This window comes from Calidris pugnax, unplaced genomic scaffold (genome assembly GCF_001431845.1).
Source record: "Calidris pugnax isolate Ruff unplaced genomic scaffold, ASM143184v1 scaffold56, whole genome shotgun sequence".
In the NCBI taxonomy this organism is placed as follows: domain Eukaryota; kingdom Metazoa; phylum Chordata; class Aves; order Charadriiformes; family Scolopacidae; genus Calidris; species Calidris pugnax.
Window position 1 is genome coordinate 2928522 of NW_015090839.1, and position 23583 is coordinate 2952104.

The 23583-nt window shown below is 38.0% G+C and overlaps 1 protein-coding gene across 20 annotated transcripts in view; it reads right to left on the reverse strand.

Annotated features, from left to right (window-relative positions):
* Positions 1-23583, reverse strand: part of NRXN3 (neurexin 3) — a 925309-nt gene that overhangs the window by 106278 nt on the left and 795448 nt on the right. For 12 of the 20 annotated variants that reach the window (XR_001412018.1, XR_001412017.1, XR_001412016.1 and 9 more), the window contains 3 exons: positions 7952-8041; positions 2995-3054; positions 1383-1690 (listed from right to left, as the gene is read on the reverse strand). Coding sequence is in view for 16 of the 20 variants with exons in the window: in XM_014941872.1 (XP_014797358.1) it covers positions 1383-1690; positions 2995-3054; positions 7952-8041 (458 nt within the window). In the remaining 4 variants the exon portion in view is untranslated. The remainder of the gene's footprint in view (positions 1-1382; positions 1691-2994; positions 3055-7951; positions 8042-23583) is intronic. The other 8 variants (XR_001412019.1, XM_014941879.1, XM_014941883.1 and 5 more) reach the window with 1 other exon arrangement.

Genomic DNA, 23583 nt, shown 5'->3' on the forward strand with positions numbered 1-23583 from the left:
CAGGCTGAAGATTCCCAGCTCTCTCAGCCTCTTCTCATAGGAGAGATGCTCCAGCCCCTTAACCATTCTAGAGGCCCTTTGCTGGACTCTCTCCAGTAGCTCCATCTCTCTTTTGTACTGAAGAGCCAACAACTGGACACAATACTCCAGGTGTGGCCTGACCTCCTACACAATTAAGAGAATGATTTTTGTGTTTTCTTATTCTAAGTAACCAGGACTAGATAAAAAATGAAGAGAATGGTCATATATCCACAAATACAATCAATAACTGATTAAACTTTCTGAAGCAGTTAGAAAACAACCTGTATTCACACAGAAGTCCTTGATTTCATTAAGGTCTTCTGTCCCAATCACCATAAATTTTTTCAGGGAACTAGATGGAATAATTTAATTTTTTTCTCCAAGTAGACAACAATATACCTTTCTCCAGAGGTTTAATAGAGGCACATTCTGGTCAATAATCACTCACCAGTGACTCAGCCCGTGTATGCTGGTGTCAATGAAAGTGTGTCAATTTCCACAGGATGAGGTTCTGATGTAAATAAAGATTTTAAAACAAATGTTTCGTCCTAGTTGAGTACACCAGCAAAATAAGTAATTTTCAAAATCTGATCCACTGCTCAGACTGGTTATTTACATGATTCTTTTCTTTGCACAGACAAGGAGAGTAAATTTAAGGTGTTTATTTCTAATCAGTACCATATTCTGGCTGCCACACAAGTGGTTCCAAAACCATTGCATTTGTAGGACTGAAAACGCTACATTGGCACAACTAAGCCAGAATGTCTGAAATATATTTTTTTCCTAGGAATGATTTTTACCAAATATGTTGGAACAGCTCTATTTTGTAATATCTATATTTTGCAAGAAAATGATGTTGATAGTATTCCTTTAAAATTTTCTACAAGAAGGCTATAAAAGGAAAATGAAAAACGGCTATACCTGGAAGTAATGCTCCATTGCTTTTCTCCCCATTATGAACTTCACTGTTGCAGCAGTACATACTGTCATAATAATAAATAACCATACAACCACCCCCCATTAAGCTTTGTAGCTCTCTTAGGAACACATTTCCCCACATACAAAACTCCAGAAAAGAGTTTAAAACATGTTCTCATTCATACTGGGGCAATGTTACTTACAGAAATGGGGTTGCACTAGAACAGGAACAAAACCTGTTCCCATTATCATGCACATGTGATTCATCCAGCTGTTCATTCACCAACACGGGAGGACAACATTTTGCGGTGATTTACAATAGTAAAATAAGGATTTACATGGAGCATGATTCAGAGAACGTGGCTTCCATGAACTTACCAGTGACCAGCGAAACAAAAGACTAATTAAGAACCCAAGGAAATGCAGAAGACTGATTGACTCACCTGGATGCTGGGTGGTGAACGATTTTTTCGGGTTGTAGTGGTGGCCATTGTAGTTGTGGTTTCCATGACCGTAGTAGACATTTCTGGTGGCACAGAGGTTGTGGGTGTTGTTCCCAGGATGGAAGGGACTTCCCCAACAAGTCGGACACTTCCATTGATTTTAATGTTGGGGTTGTTCTCCGCTGCCATGTTCAGCACTTTCAAGCCATTGTAATAGAGACCGGAGAGCTGGCCTTGGAAGAGACGCCCTCTGTCCTTCCCTCCTATGGCTATTTGCGCCTGGGTGTTGAAGATCGTTAACTGTCGTCCTAGTGAAGGGGGGGGGTGAATAACATTATTGCCAGACATTTCCTTCACTTTGCATCTTACATTGAGTCCTGCCCAGAAATGATGGACAAAAAAGAAGTAGATTCATTCTTGGTAGTGTTCATTATGACTGTAAAAATACAGTAGGAAATGTACTGCCTAAAGCTCATTAATAAGAAAGATTAGCCTGAAAGCAGGAACAGCTAAAACTGAATCTCATTCTTCAGCATCCACTCACACATCAAAACTCTGGAGGAGCTTTGACTCAGTCAAAAATTTGAACCCACTCTTGAGTTGTACCCATTTTAAACTACAAGTAAGTCTTCAATATGTGGCTATTTTTCGACTATCAATTCAGATTGCAGTACCTGTCAAGCTTTAGCCCATAAATAAACATTCTATTTTGACTTGCCAGAGGATGGAATTAACTCATAAAGCCACTTTTAACAATGCAAAGGTTTTAAGGTGTGGCTTGAGGACAGTAAAACATCAGAAAAAAATTGATGGTGATATAAGGATTGCAAAAGAATCTTAAGACAGGATCAGTCATGAACTTCCACCTGTAAATTTTGTGTTGTGAAGGCTCAAAAATCTAAAATCAAGAAACACCAAATGCAAACATTTGTGATGTCTCTGAAAGAGCAAAGTTTTGAAATAGACAGGACAACATAGTGCTTCAGATGGTTAAGCCCCACAATGCCTTACATGTGACTCCCCTCTTACAGACAGTGAAATTCAAATGTAGGCAGGTTACGTGACTTACTCAAGGTTACACCTTGAGTGTTAGGAGTGGTCTGATATCATATGTAATTAAAGGTATATTTATTAAAATTAAATCTAGTAACAATTGCCAATTCACCTAGTTTTGCAGGACACTTAAATCACATTCATCCTGGACTGCTTATGTCCCAGGCTGTGCTACGCTATCTTAAGAAATAAATTGCTTCATGCAGTGCAAAGGCAGTGCCTATAATTTTACTGTTCCTCAGAAGATTAGGAGCATGCCACCTGGAATCTGTTGAATTAACAGACAACCAGACTGGGCAGAGCTCAAAAGGGTTATCAATGCAGCATCAAGTCAATCATCATTCAGATATCTACTGTGCTTTCCCACTTTTATGAAGTTTGCAACACATGTCCCCATCCCATTCCCGCTCCCCAGTTCTCACTCACCACTTCCTTTCTCTAGTCCACCCTGGTGAGAGGTGCAAAAATGCCACCATGTAGCAAAGCACAGCCTATAACCCACTGCTCATTCCTTCACAGCCAGGGGTTAGAGTAGATCAAAATACAAGGGGGAGCTCACCAATTTTGGTGGTCGTCGTGACGGGTCTCGAAGTCAAGTGGTGATGCGGTGATGCATCATCTTATGGTGACAGGATGAACCATGGGGAAGAGAATGGGGACAAGAGAAGAAATGTGTCTGAAAGGAGTTCCTGTCCCCAAAGAGGGCCCTAGCTAACTAAGCAAAAGTGTATGGAGAGGTATAACATACGGACATGTGGAGGTGGGATGCACATCCCCGGTGCTCCTCACCCACAGATTTGTAAATGAAACACTAGGACTTGATCAGGGTGGAATAACTGCATTGATGAAGAAATGAGAAATAAAAATGGAGGGTATCCTTCCCCTGGAAAGTGTTGAAACACCTGATGCGATATTCTGCATCTCAGGAGGTTTTAAACTTACCAGAGGCAATGTATGTCTATTAAAAACATCAACAAACATGCACTGAAGCCACACATCCTCAGCATGTGAAAACAGAGCCGTTCCTCTTGTCTGTGAGGAAAGCAGCATCCAATAACAAGATCTGTCAAAATAATCAGCCCTCTCAGCCTGGCTCCTGCCTGAGCTAGAGGAAGTGACACTGTACACTGTAGGAGGCCAAACTCTTGCCATATACCATTTCCTTTTCTTCTCTTTCCTGTTGTGCTTTGGATTTTTTAATGGATATGTTGTTAGTTCTTTACTACACCATTTTTCCTTCTCCTCACACGTGCTCTCCCTCCAGTTTTATATTTCTTTCCCTACTGTCCCTTCCTTAAAAAAAACAGACATTTCATTTGCTACTGTTTCCTCCTCACCTCTCTCAAGATAGAGTGCCAAAAGGTAGAGGTAAAATGAGTAAATAACAGAAAGTTATTTCATTAATCTTGAGATGTTACCCCTGAAAATGGAGGTAAGGTACTGACCATTCAAAGCCTTCCATTTCCATTTCTTACTCCCTGTATCTTTTTTTATCTTCTACCAAAGGGAACAGGGGTGGGCAATGATGAGGAAGGGGAATTTTTGCTGTTCCATCTAGGAGAACTCCCCAAGCCAGGATAGACAAGGGGTTCCCTCACTTCTACTGGAGGATTACGACTCTCCTCGGGATGTCCTCTATTCTAACACAAGTTCATAGCACAGCTTTAGACTTGTCTGTCATATCTCTTGCTTTGCTTTCAAGAATGAGTAGTTAGTGTATTAAGGCTGATAAATAAATCATGTCTCCATTTCTGGGCCTTCATCTGCATGTTCTGAAAGGAAATGTACACCAAAAAGGTGGCCCCACTCCAGTAAAAAAAGAATTTTGTGTGTTTTGGGGTCCTCCTTGCTTGTTTAGTGGTCCTCCAGTCCAGGATTCATGCACTGCACCATATGGCTAACGCTGGAGACAGCACTGGTACTAGAATTGTGTTTGCTAAAAGAACAATCACTTGTTGGAGTCACCTACAGCCTGTCATTCTTCATTCTTCACTCTATCATGGTGTATATGTGCATGAATAAAGACAACAAGGAAATGCATATGGAATGAAAGAAAACTGTTGAGAGAATATACACTTAATTCTACCACCACAGGTATCTTCTGATCATTCTTTTGATAATATGGTTCTGAAGCCCTTACTTACGCTAAGTAAAATTTATTTGGCCATTGAATTTTATTAAGGAACTGTTTACATTAGTAAATTCTACTAGATGTGTAGAGGCTGCAGAATTACAGTCCATTTTCACAAAGAACTCTTCCTACTGCTATTTTTGTGTCATATGATGAGTACATTTAAATTTCTGAAGTGTTTTGTAAGTATTCTGAATAGTTTAAGCTTGTGGTTTTTTGTTTGCTCTCTCATTGACTTCTTCATTTGGAAAACTGAATACCAATTAAAAATATCACAGAGAAATTTTAGTGAAGTGTAACTTTTCCATAACACTAGGAGAGATTTGGAGGCTGACTTTGCAAATCCTAATTCACACTAATAGTTCTTGCTTCAAAAGTACAGTCACTCACATCAACAAGACTTTACATGTAAGTAAGAGAGATTTGAAGAATTAAGGACTTCCAGGATCAGTCCTTTTGATGAGATGCTTCTGGAGCTTTATTAGCTCATCCAATTGCAGAATAAGTAACATCTGTGCCTTAGCAAACACCGTGTATTCTACTAAAATAATCTGCTGGTTTTATGACTACTTAAGTTGAACAATTTAGGACTAATACTTTTTTTTTTTTTTTTTTTTTTTTTTTTTTTTACTCAAATACATAGTCTCAGTGAAGTTAATAATGTTTAATGTTTTGCTTATCACTCATAAAATTCAAGACTGTAAACCTGAGCTCCTCTTAAAAATCTTTTAAAGTTATTTGCAAAATTAAAAATAACTCCCCAAAACAGGAATGATGCAACTTCAGAAAGATGTTGTGTTATATTTGTTTTCCAAGAATGAACTATTTCATTATTATGAATAAGGTAACAGTGGTACCAAAGGAAGACCAAATCTACGGCATTCAAAATGTCAACTGAAAAGTGTTTCATCTTACCTCACTCAAGCCAAGAACTCACACGGGCAAGACAGCTATCCTATATGACATCTCTTTGATGAATCTATCTATTCCTCCATCCATCAGTTCATCTTGTTCCATTTTGATAGCAAGCTACCCTTTCATTCATCATCTTTATAAAGTCTTCTGACAGAAGGTTTCCATCTTACATTAATTGTTGGATGGATGACCAGATAGATGAGCAGATTGGTGAACAGCCAGGTAAATTACTCATTCTTATTATTTTTTAATTTGAGTGGTACCTAAGTTGCTGAAAACATCTATCTTGTTTGGAATAAAGGAAGAAAGCTATATTGTCTCAGGTGTTACACTGCACAATGTCATTCCCTAACACAAAGTGTAAAGACTAAAATTCCTTTCACTTTAGTAAAAACATGCCTCTGCCCTTCTAGCCTAAAAACATCCAGTGCTTTGAGAGTATCTGAATCCTCAAATGTTGTCTCTTTTGCAGCTTACTGCACGTGTGATTGTCTTTTAACAAAGCATCAATATCCACAAAAGGTAGACTTCAGTTCAAAACTTCAGGATAGCTTACAAATGAAAGTGCCTTAGCATGCTTATAAGCTCAAACTTGGAGAAGCAGTGACATAAAATAAAAGATTTGGTGGAAAACCAAAAAGGAAAAAAAACAACCCAAAACAAAAGCACAAAAGAAAACGGAGGTGGGTTTCTCAAGCACATGAATTGCATCAAGGAATTAAACATGCATCTGTTTGAACAAAATTGAGGCAATCATCGTCTTTAGTGTTAAAGGGACTTTAGCAATTCAAACTTACCAAAATTATCCTCTTTTTAGTGTTAAGCTTTATTTATTTATTTTAGTTTGATCTTGTAAATTAACAGGGCAACCCGCTGAGACTCAATAAGCATTTTCTGTATACCTTTTTCTTAAAATTTATTTACAAGTTAGCTGAATTAACTCTTCCATTAAACCCCGATGGTCAAAAAATATTTCTGTTTTAGTAACACAAATATTTTTGTCTTGCTTTCCAAATACTCCAGCTTTAGTTACAATCATCACATCCTTGTAGACCAAACCTGAAAAGTGGGCAACACTGTCAGCTCTCACTGAATTCAACGAGAACTGAGTGTGCACAACACTTTGCAGGATCAGACCCTTTACAAAAAAGTATTTTTACTGCAATTAGCCACATCCTTCACGACCTTAAGTCATACTGGCTAAACCAATTTGTTAATTCAGCTGAGGACAGAAGTTTGAAACAGAACATAAATTATATTTTTCCAATCCTACAAAACATTGGGTTTCCCTCTTGGAAAATTTGGTAACAACTAAAGTCTAAGTGAGCACAGAAAATGCAAGATCTGAGTTCAAAGGTCACCCCCTTTTATCAGCAGCACTTTCTTAAAAGGAAACAAGAGAAGATCATGTTCTGCTTTTTCTAGACTTCAAGGCAAGGAGTTATTTACGGTGATTTTTTTTTTTTTTAATATCACATTTAGTATAGAGGGAGAAGATCTTCCTGACTTAAGCTCCACTGTGTTACCCAGAGCCCAGTCCAAACCTTGCTGAAATCAGTAAGAGTTATTCCATTCCCTTCAACAGGCTTTGGAATGGGCTTTACATCCAAGATCTCTTTTTTCCCCTCCAAATCCCGATAAAAAACATTTCTGTTCTGACACAAGTCCCATTTCAGCTGAGTGTATGCAGAACTCTCACTCAAGCCAGCTGGACTTATGCACATTAACAAGTATTTGCTGAACTGAGGCCAATTATTCCAGGCAAATCCACAAAATTAAGTAGTGCTGCCTGAGATTGTTACGGAATAATCTGACCCATAACTTGGACAAATTTGAGTGTTCAAACTGTACTCCAGACGTAGCATAAAAGCGACAGAACAATCATCTTTCTCTGTCTCCCTCACTGTAGTTTATATAAAAATGTTAAAAAATGTTTTCTTTACAACATTTTTTAAAATTGTTTAATTATCTTAATACAATTAGGAAATACATACCTATAGTGACTAATCACACTAATGAGAAAAAAGAAACTTACAGGAAGTGGTTTAACAATTAGGTTTGAATTTTTTTTAAGGAAACTTTGATAATAAAGATATAAATGTAGTTTAAAAACAAATCAAAATAGGAAAATCATGCAGTGGTTAAATTGCCATAATACATGTTGTTGCTCTTTGCTCTTCTTCTTCATTTTGTTTTTTTAGAAAATGTCTCCTGAATTTTTGCTTGTTTGTTTGTCATTACTATGATAGCAAGCTTAGAATTTCGTCCCTTTAACTGCATTTTAATAGCAATGTATTATAGCATGATTTATCAACATATGGCAGGTGGAAGCTGACACAAATTATAATGAAAATTAAAACAGTCATTTATGCAGCAGGCGATTATCATTTAAGAAACATTTATTTGCAGGCTTTAAAAATGAGGGTTTAGAATCAAATGGGTTTAAAATGAAAGTTTTAATGACTGTTACCTTTTTCCTGCAGCCACTCCTCTACGGGCCGGTTATATTTGAAGGGGATTTTCTGTTTTACCATTTGGAACCGTTCACTATCAGTGTTGCCTTTAAAGTTTAAAAAACAGCTTAAAAACAATCTGAAAAGTCAATGAAATAGTTAAAACATCCTATATCTTTTGGATTTTTTTATGACCTTATTTAGCTATAAATAAATAAGTGCGTGTGTGTGTGTACATATATATATTTGAAAAGAGATTTTTATGTTTAGTAAGGTGGAGAATAGTTATACATCCCAATTGCCTGAAGTTCTGGAGGGTCAAAGAAGTTAAATCCTATGAAAAAGAGATCTCTAATTCTCCTCAGAGTATTTGTTTATCCAAATTGGTTAGAAGGCATGTGTAATTTGTCTGGGACATGAGACCTTGAATGAACTCAGTGCCGTGAGTTAAAATATTTTGATCAGACTCTAGATTTGATTGTGCAAGGAGATGCCACAATATGTCTGTCACACAAACACACATTTAGTACTACTTTGATAAACCTTCTTGTAGTAAAAGACACGTTAGGACTAGAAACCCAGTAAACAGAATAAAAGAAAGGAAGGAATTGCATGAAATCAATGCTGAAAGGATGTAATAAAAGTAGTTTAAAAAAAACCTATGAGTGGGAAGATAGATAGAGAAAAAGAGAAGTAAAATTTTAAAAGAGGAAAAGCTGTAAATTACGGGCTTGTGTCCAGTTATCAAAGTCTTGGTCTGTTGCCAGAAGAAAAGAGAAGCTCAGAAATGAATTTAAATGAAAGCAGAAATAATTACCAAAGACGTAAATTCTGGCAAGTGCAGTTCCATTGTTCCGTGTTGATGGATAATAGAATTATCCAGTAAAGTGTGTTTTGGAGGAAAGCTCTTATTACTCACACAGTACAGAAAGGAATAGGATCAACACAAACTCTTTGTTCAAATTCGCTGGCTACTGAAAAATTGTACAGGTCGGATGGGCTGGGCCAACCTCTAGTAGAAAGGAGCAGCTCAGTTTGACAGTGTTAGGAGTGACAGTAAACAAGTGCCATCATTCTGCTTTTTCATTTTCTTTAGCTACAGTCGCTGACTGACTCATTCTAGTTTTTGCTTCATGTATTGTTTTAATAAAAACTCTTCAGTCAGACAAGCATAAAAAGGGTGCATCTTTTACAAACTTAATTATAATATTGTAGAAAACTAGAGTAAGCCCCCATCTTACTGAAGTAATGCTACCATAAACAGAAGTTCACTAGATCAGGAGTGCTCCAATACATGTTTTGAATAAATGGCAAGAGCCGAGTAACTGCTCTGTGCAATTTGCAGTACTTCTTTTAAAATTCCACATATAAATAACCTAATGTGGCTTCATATCTATTTGACTTTCTGAAACAGATGCTGGCATCTTTTTTCAATGTAAAGACACATCAAGGAAAAACATATATATGACTAACAGCTGGCAAGATGCTCCACCCAGTCAACAGCAGACACTTTCACGCTGCAAGCAATATGACTGGTAAATCTCACATTCTAGATAATCCTTACTGTGTAGCTGTTGCTCAGAAATGCTGCCAGTCTGTTATGAGGTCCCTGCTGACCACAGCCAACCTCTCCAGCATCAGCTCATTTCTGTTGACTTTCTGGGACAGGTGAGAGGCTTTATAGTGACAGACTGGCTATAATCACATCAGGATTCACACGTAATAAAGCACGGACCTAATCTTGGAGGGTATTTGTAAAAATCACCACTGTGTCTCTTTAAGTCCAGCTGTAAGCAAAACAGCAATTTGGATTTGGGTTAATAACTCCAATTATAATGATGAACATGTAGGAGCCTTGCTGCTTATTTGGGGAAATAGGTCAAACAAAGCAAAAACGTTTAAGAGCAGCTTTATTGGCCTGATTCCTTATTACCTTCCTGGAAAGCCATCTACTTTTTTCCTTCCATGTAACAGATCCATTGTGGAAAACTGCTATTTCCCATCATAGAAAGATCTGATTAAGCACTAGCTTACACACACTAATATATAGGTTTCTCTGTCCCACCTCAGATGCCTGCTATTTGCCATTGGTTACTCGGATAAAGCAGACGGAAAACATAAAATACTGGAAACACACTCTGTCAGTCATTTATCAAATAGTATTAAACAATGAACCGTGGTGGCCTGGAGTCACTCACAGACATTAAGTTACCTTTAAGTACATTCCTCTCTTAATTCATATCAGCACCACCAAAACATAACAATAGTCAGTTCTGTACTTCTATGAATACAGATACGTGAACATAAAATTTGAATCATGTTCAGTGCAGGATCTAAGAAAAAAATTTGATAAAGAGCAGCTGAGGTAAGATAAACAACAAAAAAAACCCCACCTACAACTAAAAAGACAGAAATATTAACAAAACAATGATTTTTTTATTTGTTTATTAATAATAAGTTTATGACTAATGAAAGCTGGAGTCACGCAGGTCAGTTTTTTTCTCCATTTCTTAACATAAAGGATAGATCCCTTTCCTGCAAATTCTCCTGTTTGCTTAAGCCTAAGGGAAGTTTACACTCATGGGACAGGGAACACAGACCTGCTGATTTGGGGAGAGCAGAAACAAAAGTAATTAAGTCACGCTCACTACAACAACAATTTCTTTTTTTACGATCGGTTAGGAAGGCATTCTGCTTATCCATTAGACCTTTTCTCAACATATTAATCCATGCTCTCCTTCGCCAAACCAGCAAAATCTCATAAATGTAATCAGAGAAGTCCTGCATCTCCTTTGAGATATTTTTGGTCTGTTGCAGGGTGCCTAATTTTCTGTGTAAGAAAGGAGTACTGAAAGAAAACTTGGGAGGTGTTTCAGTGGGACTTAAAGACCCTAAATTTGTCTGTGAACTCCTAAATTTCTCTGTCAACTCAGACTTGAAAACTTATACAGAGTCTGCTACTACATCTATATTGCATGTGATACAGAAAGTTATGATTTCAGTAGAAATGAAGGTTATTCTTCACTTTATAGAGTATGTTCTGAGTAAGGACTTAGATGAGTGCATTGAAATCTTAATGTTGATGGGCAAGAACATTTTCTGTGTGGTCAAAGAAATTCTGGAACACACTTTACTTGGAACAAAAAACTCTACTGGCTTTACTCGGTATGTAGATAAGCAACCTTTTCTTGCAGGCAACGAGATCTTTTTCAGAATAAAGAATGATCCACAGTTCACAGGAAAACAGGAGTCAGCCAGTGCGTGGCATGAAGTGCTTCTTCCTCTGTGTGAAGGGCTGACCGTAGAACAGAAAAAAATTAGTGGATTGAAATTTCTTATAAGTAGGGCATCTGGCAAGAACAGGCCAGGAAGACTAAGATAAAAAGGAAATGGGACAACGAAAGAAAACATGACAAGGAAAAATGGATTTCTTATAATACAGCCCTAGACCTTCAAGAAAGTCAGAAATGACAACTATTCCCCACCACATCTTTAAAGATTTTTTTTTAAAAATCAGGTTTAATTTAATTTTATTATTATTATTAGGCAGATATATTCAGCAAGATTAAAATAAGTATAAAAATCATACCTTTAAAAGCTATGAAAAATGGAAGTACATTAGAAAATTCAAATAGGTTTAAATTTCAACATTACTGCCTGATCTTTTTTGTTTTTAAATTTTATTTCAGACATTAGTAAGAATGATTTTTAAAAACATGTGCATGAGAACGTGTTCACTGATATACCCGTTACAACATTGAGCTGAAGAACAAGTTTTCCATTGTAAAGCGCTTGAGTTAGTCATTAAATATCAATAAAAGCATATAATCATTAAATTATATTGACCTTGAGTTGTGCTTTAAAAAAAAACAAACACAGCATTTGATATGAGAGTTCAGAAAGGAAATATCATGGTTTGCAACACGAAGTAACGTAAGTTCAACATGGAGTAAATTCATCAGACCTCTGACAGCTGAGCCATGATGTGATTAAGGGGGATTCTTGTCCATCTTCATACATAGGAATTTTCAGCAACAATCCTTTTGTAACCTCAATGCAATGCCTTTCTAGAGCTGAACAATATGCATGTTCAACCAATCCCTTCACGCAACTAATCTAGACATCTCCTTTTTTTCTGAGTTCAGCTCTGATTCCAGGCTGTACTTCAGAAAAGAATACACAGGACAGAGAGCCATTTAAATTTATTTTAGAAAATACACTTAATCCCATAGTTCTTTTGCATTCAGAATCAGCATGGGTCTCAAAGGTCTGCAGAATATAATTTGTTACAGTAAAGTTGTGTTGATTAGCTTTGCTACTTGTGATTTACTGAATATTTTTCCTCCCATAGGTTCTAGATGCTTAAATGGTTCAAGTGTCAATAGTAACTCCTCGTTTAAAATAATTTTCCTCCTTTTTCTTAATCTGCATAAATTCCTGTATATCAATATGACATTATCTGCTTCATGACTTAGCTTTTTCTAAAGAACTGTACTTCAGAAACGCATTCCTTCACCTACATTTTCTCCTTTCTCATGCAAAATTCTATAGCACAGCCAAATCCAGCTCTGTGAAGACTGGGATAAAACAAGTCTTTTATTCCATTTAGTACTCATATGTACGATTAACAGAAATCCTGCTGCATCTCCTAAGTATCACATAGACCTCAGTTTTCCAGCAAATTGATAAGCAACCAGGCTTTTAAGACCCTAACAATTTTACTGGTAACATTTTGAAATCTTCTGGATCCTTGAATCTTGTTTAACCTGAATATTCAAAATGTTTCAAATAACACAGACATTCCCAAGAACTAAATATTTTGGAGATTAATCTGGCAGAAGAGCTCTATTTTTTCTGTTTGTCCCTCTTTCCCCCCCAAAAAAATCTGGCACCTCAATCACAAAACCCAGAGCCTGCTGGTTAAATATGATCGGTTGCCAGTCTTCTGTCTTTTTTCTGGAGCCCTCTATATCCCTGCTCCACGGACTACCTGATCAAGATAAACAGATCAGATTAATTCCTAGCTTTAGCTCTTGGTAATCTTCAATCTAGATCAAACTAAAATGGGGAAAAAAAAATCAACAGAATTTGCTTGTGCTAATCGCTGTTAGCAGTTCCAAAAGGAAATGCTTTTGATACAGTGGAACAATCCAGAGAGAGACAGTTTAAATTTGCTTATGGGCAAAGTAGGATTTTCTTCCAAAACCCTTCAATATTGGATGATGTTTCACTTTTCCATTCATGGTTCCTTTAAGAAAACAAACAATCTTTATTGCATTAAGCTTATTTCTAAACCAAAATGGATTCTTAAGCCAAAGAAAGTAAAAGAGAAATTGAAGCTCTGAAAAATGTTGCTTCTTGGCCTAGGTACCAATCATGATGATTTACTGCCTCTTTGGTGTGAAAGAGAAAAGCTGAAAGGTTCCAGCACATTGCACTGGGCAGAAGGAAAGCACTCGCTTCCAGGTGGAATATTAATCCAACCTGATGTGTTGTCAAGTCTGCGAAGATGCTAAAAAGAATACTATAAGAAAACATTCATCTGTCCTAAATTAATGCCAAAGGCTGCTTTATGAAGAGAGACTAGAGCAGCAACGTTTTCTTCATTGCTTATAAGCCTCTAAAAAGAACGAGACATTTTATCTAATGAGCAGTTATTAAATGAAAGGCGATACGGTTGATACTAACAATTTAAGAAAACACTTTTGTACCAGTGCTCAAGGTTTAAACTAATTCCACCTCTCTTTCTCTTATTGTAGATGGAGTTTCAGTAGAAGGGCTAGTAACAGTTAGTGTTTGATAGCTCAGTTCAGCCAGTGGCCTTTAATGTCAGCTCCCTTTGAGCTTTTACGGATGCCCACAATCTCGCTAAGATGCGCATACACTTAATTGATATCAGTATGGGAGGGAGGCATAGTAGCCTGCTAGAGTCTGCAAAGTTTACCTTTGAGGGCTAAATCCTCTACTGATATAAACTGACTCAGTTCAATTCAGTCCCAAAACTCCTCTTGAGCTGATGCTGTGTGCCCTGGAAGAAAAGAGTCACATGCATCCTTTTTTCCTAATAACTGATAAAGGGCACAAAAGCTTCAGAAGTGACTGGCACACACTGAACCTCTTTAACCACTTCTGTTTTCAGGCAGCTGCACTTAAAAACTTACAATATACTTATTTGTCCCATTTTCACATTGCCTTAAGTACATATTTTGTTCTAAATACTGCAAAGTAAACCATTTGTTCACATTTTGCATTCAGCTAGGAAACCGAGACAAGCCTATTAGTAAAGTTCATATTTGAACTAGAACCTTCTTCTCCCATAAATCAGGAAGGAATAACAACACTACAATTAACTTTAGAATCAGGCCTGTTTATGTATAATATATGTATATTTACTTTGTTGCATTACTGAAAGATCATATTGTGGTTTATGTTATGTAACATAGAGAATGTTTGCATCAAACCATGTAAGAAATCTCTACTCGCAGCAATTTTTTATCAAACGCTTGACAAAAGTCCAAACCTGAAACCACAAATGTGGCTTATACAGAAATGAAACAGGATGGCCATGCAACTAAACAAAATCCTTATAAGGCAGGTGATCTAGAGTCTTTTAACTACCACAAACCATCCTGCTACAAATTCTTCCAAAGCATCAGTTTTGCCTTGTGTAACAAGGGGTTCTGTGGGAGATTAATTGAAATTTGGGATTTTATTTCATTTGAAGGGACTGAAGAATAGCCAAGTCTTGATGTTCTTTATCTTTGCTTCAGCTCTTGGATATTATGTTTTTCCCTCTGCTTTCATTGGTCAAGAAAGTTGCATGTTTTGCTATTGAATTCTCATTTTATTTCTTGTCCTCATTTTCCCCTTAGTCCTGGCTGTCCTTGACTTTATCTTTAATTCCCTCTGATCACATTGTTTGCTGGGAGCCACACCTTTCCTTCCATTTGTCTCACCGTGGACCAGAGTTAAAAGCTGACCTTCACACTGCAACTCTCCTCAGCTCACTGCCCTCGTGACAGAAGACAACGAGGTCTTGGTAACATAAGTACTAAAAATAGGAGAGAGAATTACCAAGCAACACTACTACAGCAAACGTTACTCAGGGAACTAGAGTTATTTCTAAGTTTCTGCTGCCTCACCCAAAAGCCTTATACCGCTGACACTCTCTATTTTTTTTTTTTATTTTAGCTTAAAAAATGTGAAGTCCTAACTCAAAGCAAAGCAGCATTCAGGCCACAATCACTGGGAAATTCAGAGACAAGCTGGATTAGAGTTGAAATGTCTGTCCACGAGGTGCAGCTAACGTGGGCCACCGTGGACATTGATAAGACTAAGGAAGGCTTTGACAAGTCATCTCACTCACCCCTCTGCCCCAGGACAAGATCAGTAACATTTCAACCTGCCTTAGATTAATCTTTCAATCCTGCTCTGGATGACAGAAAATGAGTGCATTGTCCCTGATAATCTAACGCAGAAGAACAGTAGGAGCAAAACAAAAAGAAGACTCAGACTAGCAAAGGTGGAAGAAGGTTAATCAAACTTTCAAACTTTTTCAAAGGTGCAAAAAAAAAAAAAAAAAAGTTAGTCTTGTGAGAAATGTGATTCAGGTCTTATTTTGTAGGAGCAAATTGTTACAAAACATTTCTGCCCTATATAAACATGAGATAAAAGCAGTCTCTTTTGATTTATGTTGGAAAACTGAACTAGTGTACAGTATAGAGAAAGCAGTTATCCGTTCAAACTTTTTACAGATATGAAGCAATTTGGGTATCTACATTACCAGATCTTTGAGATGTTTTGTAAGTAATGTGTAAATTATTGTTTTTTCACTGACCACGTCCCAGTTGAGCCCCATATCAGGCAGCCAAGGCTAAAGTTACTATTAAAAAGCAACTGAAACTACAAATTGATCTTTCCATTTTAAACAAGAGCAAATTTCATTTTGCAGGAAGAGATATGAAACAGAGATCAGAATATAATCCACTGCTACTGGCCCCACATCCCACTTCTTTGATTCCTTTGGGAAAGGTCAAGATCTGATTTATATAGCCCAATGGGAACAAGCAGCAAAAAACAAATGCCAAAATCACTTTATTTGTATTGACACTTTAAATTCTATTAAATCCCATCAATCTAGAGGTTTGTTAATCTGTTCTGTGGATTATGCAAAATCAAGGCAGAGAAACACTGGATCTAGTTTACATGTGTTGGGTGAGGCATTGGAGCTACACAAGTACAGCTAGCTTGCTTCCAGGACCAACGTGAGATGGGAAACAGAACAACTGCCTTTGCACGGTGCAGGATCTGAGGTGAGAACTTAACTTGTGGCCTTACAGAAGCCTCACGAAGAGTCAGTGGCTCACTTTGCCATGCCAGCAAACAAGAGCACTCAGGCAGACAGCTAGCCTAGGTCTGAGATGGCCAGCACAGAGGTAGGGCTGGAAAAAGCACCGATTCCTGCAGAACCACCTGGGGCTCTGCACACTGTGCTCCCCACTCAAGAAGGGCTCCTCTTTAGGTTCATCGGGCATTACACCAAAACCAATACTCCTTGGCGGAAGGTGCCGGCAGGCCCTCCGGTGTCTATGCAGGAATTGGCTCATTTCCAGCAGGACTTGTTTCCACCCATTGCCCTGTGCATGTACTATCAGGGAGATAATATGGGGAGCTGAATACAACAGCAAATAGAGGAAGTATGTACAGTGCGTGCCCATGAATACGGTGCTGAGTATAGGGAGGCTGCTCAGTCAGTAACGTTAATGAGAGTAATGCCTGTAAAGCATTTAGTCAAATGTCACCACAGAGGATTGGAAAACTAACCAGTTAGAAATAGCAGAAAGGTGAAACTGCTGTGGAATGGGGCAAGTTGTCTCAGGTGAGTTCCAGGAAATAACTAACAGCAAGTAAGAAACTGATGAAAGAAGTTTATTAAGAAGAACTTGATATCAGAGACAGTGCTACAGTCTTGTCAGGGAAATTCTTGAATTATTTAAAATTTTACTTGATAAAGTGGTGGGGGATATCAGTTGATTACAGAATGGAATAAATGAGATCAAACAAGCCTTTCCCATCTCTAATTGCTACAAATCAGTGAACTTTGCCTCCCGTGAAGTCAAGTCTTCTGTTTGCATCAGCTTAGAAAACAGAAAAGAGAATTCCGGGACACAATAGTGACCCAGTAAGCCTTCTCAAAAACAAGTGCCATTCACAAAGCCAAGCCATGAACTAGAGGCACAAACAGTGAAAAAATCATTATTGACTAACACTGTGTCAGAAGTAAGGTAGACCCATGGGAAAAGGAAATTGTAGTTTCTGTAGATACATTTTTCCTACTCCAACCTTTTAAATCAATTTCTTTCTTGGAGTGACCCGAATTTTGGAAATTGCTATGGAAATGCTAAGTAGTGAAGGGGTAAAATGCCACTCAGTCTGCACATGAGACTGTTCTGCAGAGTGAATCTCACTGACTGTGAATTTGTGGGGCTTAATAAAAAAGTATAAAATATTTTACAAGTCCAACACCAGACTTTTTAGTCTCCAGAGTGCTCCAGGTACTCAGTAAATAGCAAAGATGCAAGTTCACTGACCCAGAAAGGTTTCCATACTCAGTGAAGTGCAGAATATTTTCTATTAAAGTCCCCAAAGATAACGTAAATTGGTGATTTATCCCATTTACTGATTGGAAAACTAAACCACAGAGTGGTAAAAACATTGCCCAAGACCACAGGGAATGGCATCTATAAAGCAAAGGCTGGGATTCAGGAACTTCCGGACCCCAGTTCCATGACTGGTCCCTTTCATGTCTGACCATCCTTTCACACAGTTTCTCTGCTTTAGTCCACAGCATTGGATTTCAGTTACTTTGTGCTTTCCAATGCCTTTCAGTGAGCAGGGAGAAGGCTGATGGGGATGCATGAGCCCCTTCTGTCACTCTATGTCAGCTGTGTCAACCTGGGATTACAGCTGGCACTGTTCTTTCTGCAGGCAATAAGATCAGAAAAGCACAAAGTTGTTGTTTAAGCCTCTGATCCCTCAAGCCAGATGTTTGTTTGCTCATTCTTACGCTCTGTGTGTGTATGTGTGTGTGTATCAGAGACAGGGACAGAGGGAGAGCCAAGGAGGGAGAGAAGAAAGAGAATATATTATAAAAACTCAACTCAATTTGACCAGGAAAACTGAAACAGAACTAACCCAGGAGAGAAACAGAACTATATAAATGTCTGGGAGTTCACTGCACTGTGCTGTCTAGCAGTATTCTTACTTTCCAGCAATCTTATTTAGCCTGATTCTCCATTTGAGAAATATTTCTCCATTTTTCTCTGCACTACACTATACAGCTACATTATATATATGTATGTATGTATATTTGTCATCAGATGACTGAACCAATAATAATTCATCTTATTCTAGCAAAGGAGAAATTTAGCAGAAATTTTTGATGATACTGTTTATGCTTGGTACCTGGGCATTTGTGCAATCACGGAGCAGTGGACACAAACAGATGAGAAGAGCTCATAATATCTGAGCATTCAGACAGTTAAGATAATCATGCTTACATGAGCAGCTGTATACTTTAGCCTGGAATTGTTAGCGAGACCAAGCTATCAGGATATACCTACATCTCTTGGTATGCAATTACCATTCCTGGAAAATTGCACAGTGAGGATTTTAGAAGAAGCCTGCTGGATGTCAAAGAGATACAAGGGAGAAAACCATGGCTCGGATCCCTCTGTGAATGCAATACACATTTTTGCACCATAGTATCTCAGGGACAAGGACTCAAAGGCCTGTAGTAAGTGTAAGAACGCAATCCAAATATTTAGGGAAATCCTTTGGCTCAGGGTTCTTATATCAGATGCAAGAAGGGTGAGATCAAGTAGGTAGAAAGATGCATTAGTGCCCTATGGATTCTATATTGTGGCAGAGTTTACATCATCATTCTGACATAGAGCAAGCCTAGGATTAGGGAATTGTAAAGCTCATCTCCTTCTGAGTTATACCACATGCCATACTACCATTGTCAAAGGTTAACATGACTTTTTATAAGGATTCACTCTGTGCTGCAAGAATTTCTATTACAAAGAATCCTGGTCTGTGGAACTAAGCTAAGAGGAAAGATCTGAGAATCAAGATCATAAATAGAAAAAGAATCAGAGAAATAGAGAATAATTAGAGATACCACTAAACTGCCTAGGTTTTGCTTTCTCTTGTTTTGTTTAAAATTGTCTTGTAAATTTTGGCTGAACAATGTGCTCAAAATACAGCAGAGTAACTCCTATCAAACTCCAGCTGGAGAGGGAGTGGGAGTATTTCCACATGATCATGTCTCCCTGGATAAATTAATGAGGGAAAAAAGAAAGCATTTGCCTTCCGATGGAGTAAAACAAATGTAATGAGTGTAGACATGATACGAACACAGACAGCTTATGTGACCTCATATTTCAGGTCAAAAACTAAGCATAACAGTAGGATAATTTTTTTTAGAAGGACATCTTTTGGGGCATATTTTTGTTATTGCCATGATGGGTTACTGTAATTCTCTGAAGCATCAGACACTTGGCTGCTCTCCAGCTCAAGAAGTTAATTAGATAGACAAACAGGCTTTGGGAAGACAGAATAAAAACCACCCCAAATCCAGGACTAGTGGACAGAAGTGTCATTTTGACCATTATAGCAAATTTTCTTCTGATGTATTTAATATTTGCCTGTAGATTTGACATCCTGGACATCCAGTCGGATTCAGGAAGATGTAAGAATGATGCTACACTAATTCAACTAACAGCATGGAGCAATACAATACATATCTCTGTTCTTTCGGACAGCACTTAAAACAAGTTTTCCTCAAATTGTCAGTACTTTCTGATTTCAGTACTTCTTGCTTTTTAATCCAGGCTATAAATAAGAGAACATATTCAGGCTAAATTAAAACTAGTATTGCTTCTGTGGCATGTATTTGCAAGTTAGAACACCCTTTTATATGACTGTTAAGTAACACTAATAGAGACTGCTACTTAAGAATGCTTCTTATTCATTCTCCCCTCTTCCCCACAGCTCAAGGGCTATCTGTGCGATCCTAGGTGGAAGTAAGATGGTCATGGATTCTTGCATGAAGACACTATTGTGTATGTACCCTTCCTTAGGAAAACTTTTTTTAGTCCTACTGCCTTTAGATAACATTGTACTGTTTGTTCTCCCTGGTTACCTTACATGTCTTCATAAAAAAATCATGCATCTCACTCTTTCTTCATGCCAAGCTGACAGAAATACTGGTGTTTGATAGATTACCACTCACATGGGCTTGAGGTGTCTGGTAAAGGTAAGATCACAACTCATACAGACTGTCTGGGTGCAGTGTATTGTAAGAGCCTGAATCAGTTTTGAAAAATGAAACCCTGACAGGAAGGATAAGTACTGGAAGTTGCAATATTGTCACTTTGTTCTTTTTCTCTCCATCTTTCCTCTCCTCTGTCCTCAGAGACAGAAGACAGACAAGCCCTACAGCACCTCCATGCTGTTTGAGGATAGGGGCAAAGTAGAAATGAACCACAATTGTACTTCTTGTAGGAAAGCAAAACGAAGTACACAGAAGTTAAACTGTGAGTTTAGTGGCAATGTTTACATAACTTTACATGTCAGATCCTATCCCATCACCCACTATGAACACACATGCATTAACATAGGTGTTTTTGCACAAATTCCAAAGTACATTTGTCTCTTGGTGACTTAATGTGTGTAGGTTTATATCTCAGTGGATACAGGGGACCAAAAGTGTTCGTATCATGTAGCCGTATTTATCTGTTTTCCAACCTTATAAATATATTATAGATGTTATGGCCCTGCAGTGACAAGCTACAATCAACTCTTGATTTCATCAACTTGTCATGCTTTAATCATCCCTCTTGGCAGATCTTTCAACATATGTCACAGTACTGCCTTCAAAATGTGCTTCTCCAATGCTGTTTTATTAACCCTGTCTTTTTATGTGTTTTAGGCTCATTATGAAATGCGGTAAATCTGTCAAAGGCACTTTACATGCCATCTCCAATTCAAGCTGATAGGAAGCATCTGAAAGCTCATTTAAGTCCCACAAAATGAGTACAATATGAAAAATCAAAACCCACAAACAAGTGTATGACAAGAACCCTCGGGATCACATTCAGCCCACAAGGCTAATCAAAATTCAGTGCTCTTGTTCCTAACTCATTACCCACTCACAAGGGCATTTGGATAGGAAAATATTAAGACCACAGTGGGATTTGGCAGCACCACAAAGCACAACTGCACATCAAGCAATGGGACTTATTAATAACTCCAAGTAGTCAAGTACAAGATCCATGTGCCTCTTCATGGATTCGGCTTCAGCCAAGCTTCTTACTATTACCTTGGTTTCAGTAGGAGCAAGAAGGAGATGATGATAACCTCAAGTCTGATGGAGGGAAGGGGGAGCCAAAGGGGCACAAGAAGGCAGAAACCAGAGTTGGGGGGTTGGGCTGGAAAGAAAAGGGAATGAGGAGATGCCAAAGTCACTTTGGAAGAGATGGAGAGAATTTTGGGGAGGAGGAGGCAGGCTCTAAAAAGCACAGAGAAAAAGTTTTTTCCTCTAATAAGACTCAGCTACCAAATGTTTGGAAATCACAGTAGTAGTACAACATGAGCCGTGCAGGGGTAATTACAAATTTAGAAAGGAAGAACTTGTTGCAATGTCAGACATCCCAGTTATTTCTGCTTTTGAATTTTCCTTGCTAATGTCCCAATCAGCATTAGACTCTGCATTACTGAACTTTTGAGAACTAATAATCACAGTATTGCATAGTATTTCCAATATCACAGTGCATGTCAGCTGAAGAAAGGATACGCACTCGTTCTCTTAAATCCTTCAGAGATGCTACTATTAGATCATCCAAACTGATCTCCTTTTTAGCTAATGCATTATAAATTAAATAAAGCAAAGTTGGGAGAGGTAATATCCCATATTAGGCCAATTGATAACAGTCGAAAAATACAGACAAGCTTTCAGAAACACAAGACCTTAAAAAAATTACAGATGGAGAAAAAGAAAATGTCACTGATTAAAAACCAAGAACAACTTATATTTCCAGAAATGAGGCTGCTTTTTTCAACTGTGTTGGACTGAGCCATAAAGGCTATCCGTCTTCAGTAATCCTGCATTTGTTATAATCAAAGACGTGTTATACTACAGGTATAACACACTATTCCTCTCCAATTAAGCACTCTTATTTCCTAGAATATTAGTGTTATCTCTGTTTCACAAGCAGGCGGGCTAAGTTACGCTCATTCAGATGGTCACCAGGTAGCAAAACACAGAAAAGCTGGCTCAGTCCCCTGCTTTTCTCTTGGGAAATCTACTGTCTCCCCATATTCAGCATAAAGCCAGTGAGATGAACCCAGGCCAGCATGTGTAAAGAATCTGGATGCAACCTCGTGAGACCTCCTGTTTCAAGGACAAGATGGGGACTAATATATAAAAATCAGCAGTCATGGCTGGGAGCTGCTTTCTACAGCTCCCCTCTATGCTTTACATCAAACAAATCCCTGCTAAATTTTGTCTTTAACAACTACAACAATCACTGCATTATCGGAGGAAATTCCTCATCATAGCAAGCTCTTGTGTGTTTTGTGTAATTCCTTTACAAATAACCTTGAGCCTTGTGTATGTCCTCTTAATATCTTAGGAGAGGATCTCACTTTCTCCTCCTCTCTTCCTCTCCTGCCTACCTCCCCCCAGCTCCCCCAATTATCTCTTGCTGTCTTCTGGGTGGTTATGTTTAATCTCAGGATTAGGCAGAAGCCTGCAGTTTGCCTTGAACAGCTTATCAGCTTCCAAGAGACATTTACAGGGAGAGAAAGACTCTGGTTTTGATAGCAGTAATTGTATTTAGCTTGTAAGATACAAGGCTATTTATCTCACGGCTGGGAAACCACAGAGGGAGAGAAAGAAAATGTTGCTGATAAAAACTAAATAATAAAACCAAAAAGAATGAAGAAAAGAAATAAAATCCTCCTCAAAGTCCCTACAGTAGAGGGATGAGGTGGGAAATGGACTTCGTTGAACAAAAAGACCATACCACTTGTGGAAGGAGATTGAAAATATCAAGGGAAAGGTGATAAATGGCTTCAGTAGGACAAGAAATGACCTGTAATGACAATTGTGTAAAACTCAGTGAATGTGATTTGTAGGGATGGGTATAACTATTTTTAGAGATACTGAACACCGACACACCATTTAAAGACAGCTGGAGCTGTGGACACCCACATATCTGAAAAACAAGGCTACTTTTTGTTTTTCACAGAATTGTACAACAGGACCTGTCATGGGGTGTCATACAACACTTAATATTTGGAATAACTTCAGTTTCCTTACTTACTAAATGCCCTTTTCATTCCATATTTGCAGATCTCAAAATAGCTCCATGATCCCTTCTCCAACTCCAAATGCCCTGTAAGACCCCTGATGCTGATTTTACTCAAGTTCTGTTCGGCCTACTGTACTACTGCATTTTTAAAACACCTACAGCTGTTTTTGGTGGGTATTAAAGAAAAAAAAAAAAAAAAAAAAAAAAGATTAAGGTTTTTGAAAGCTGTGTTCAGCCTGTCCACCATGGCACCTCTGGAAGTAACGCCATTG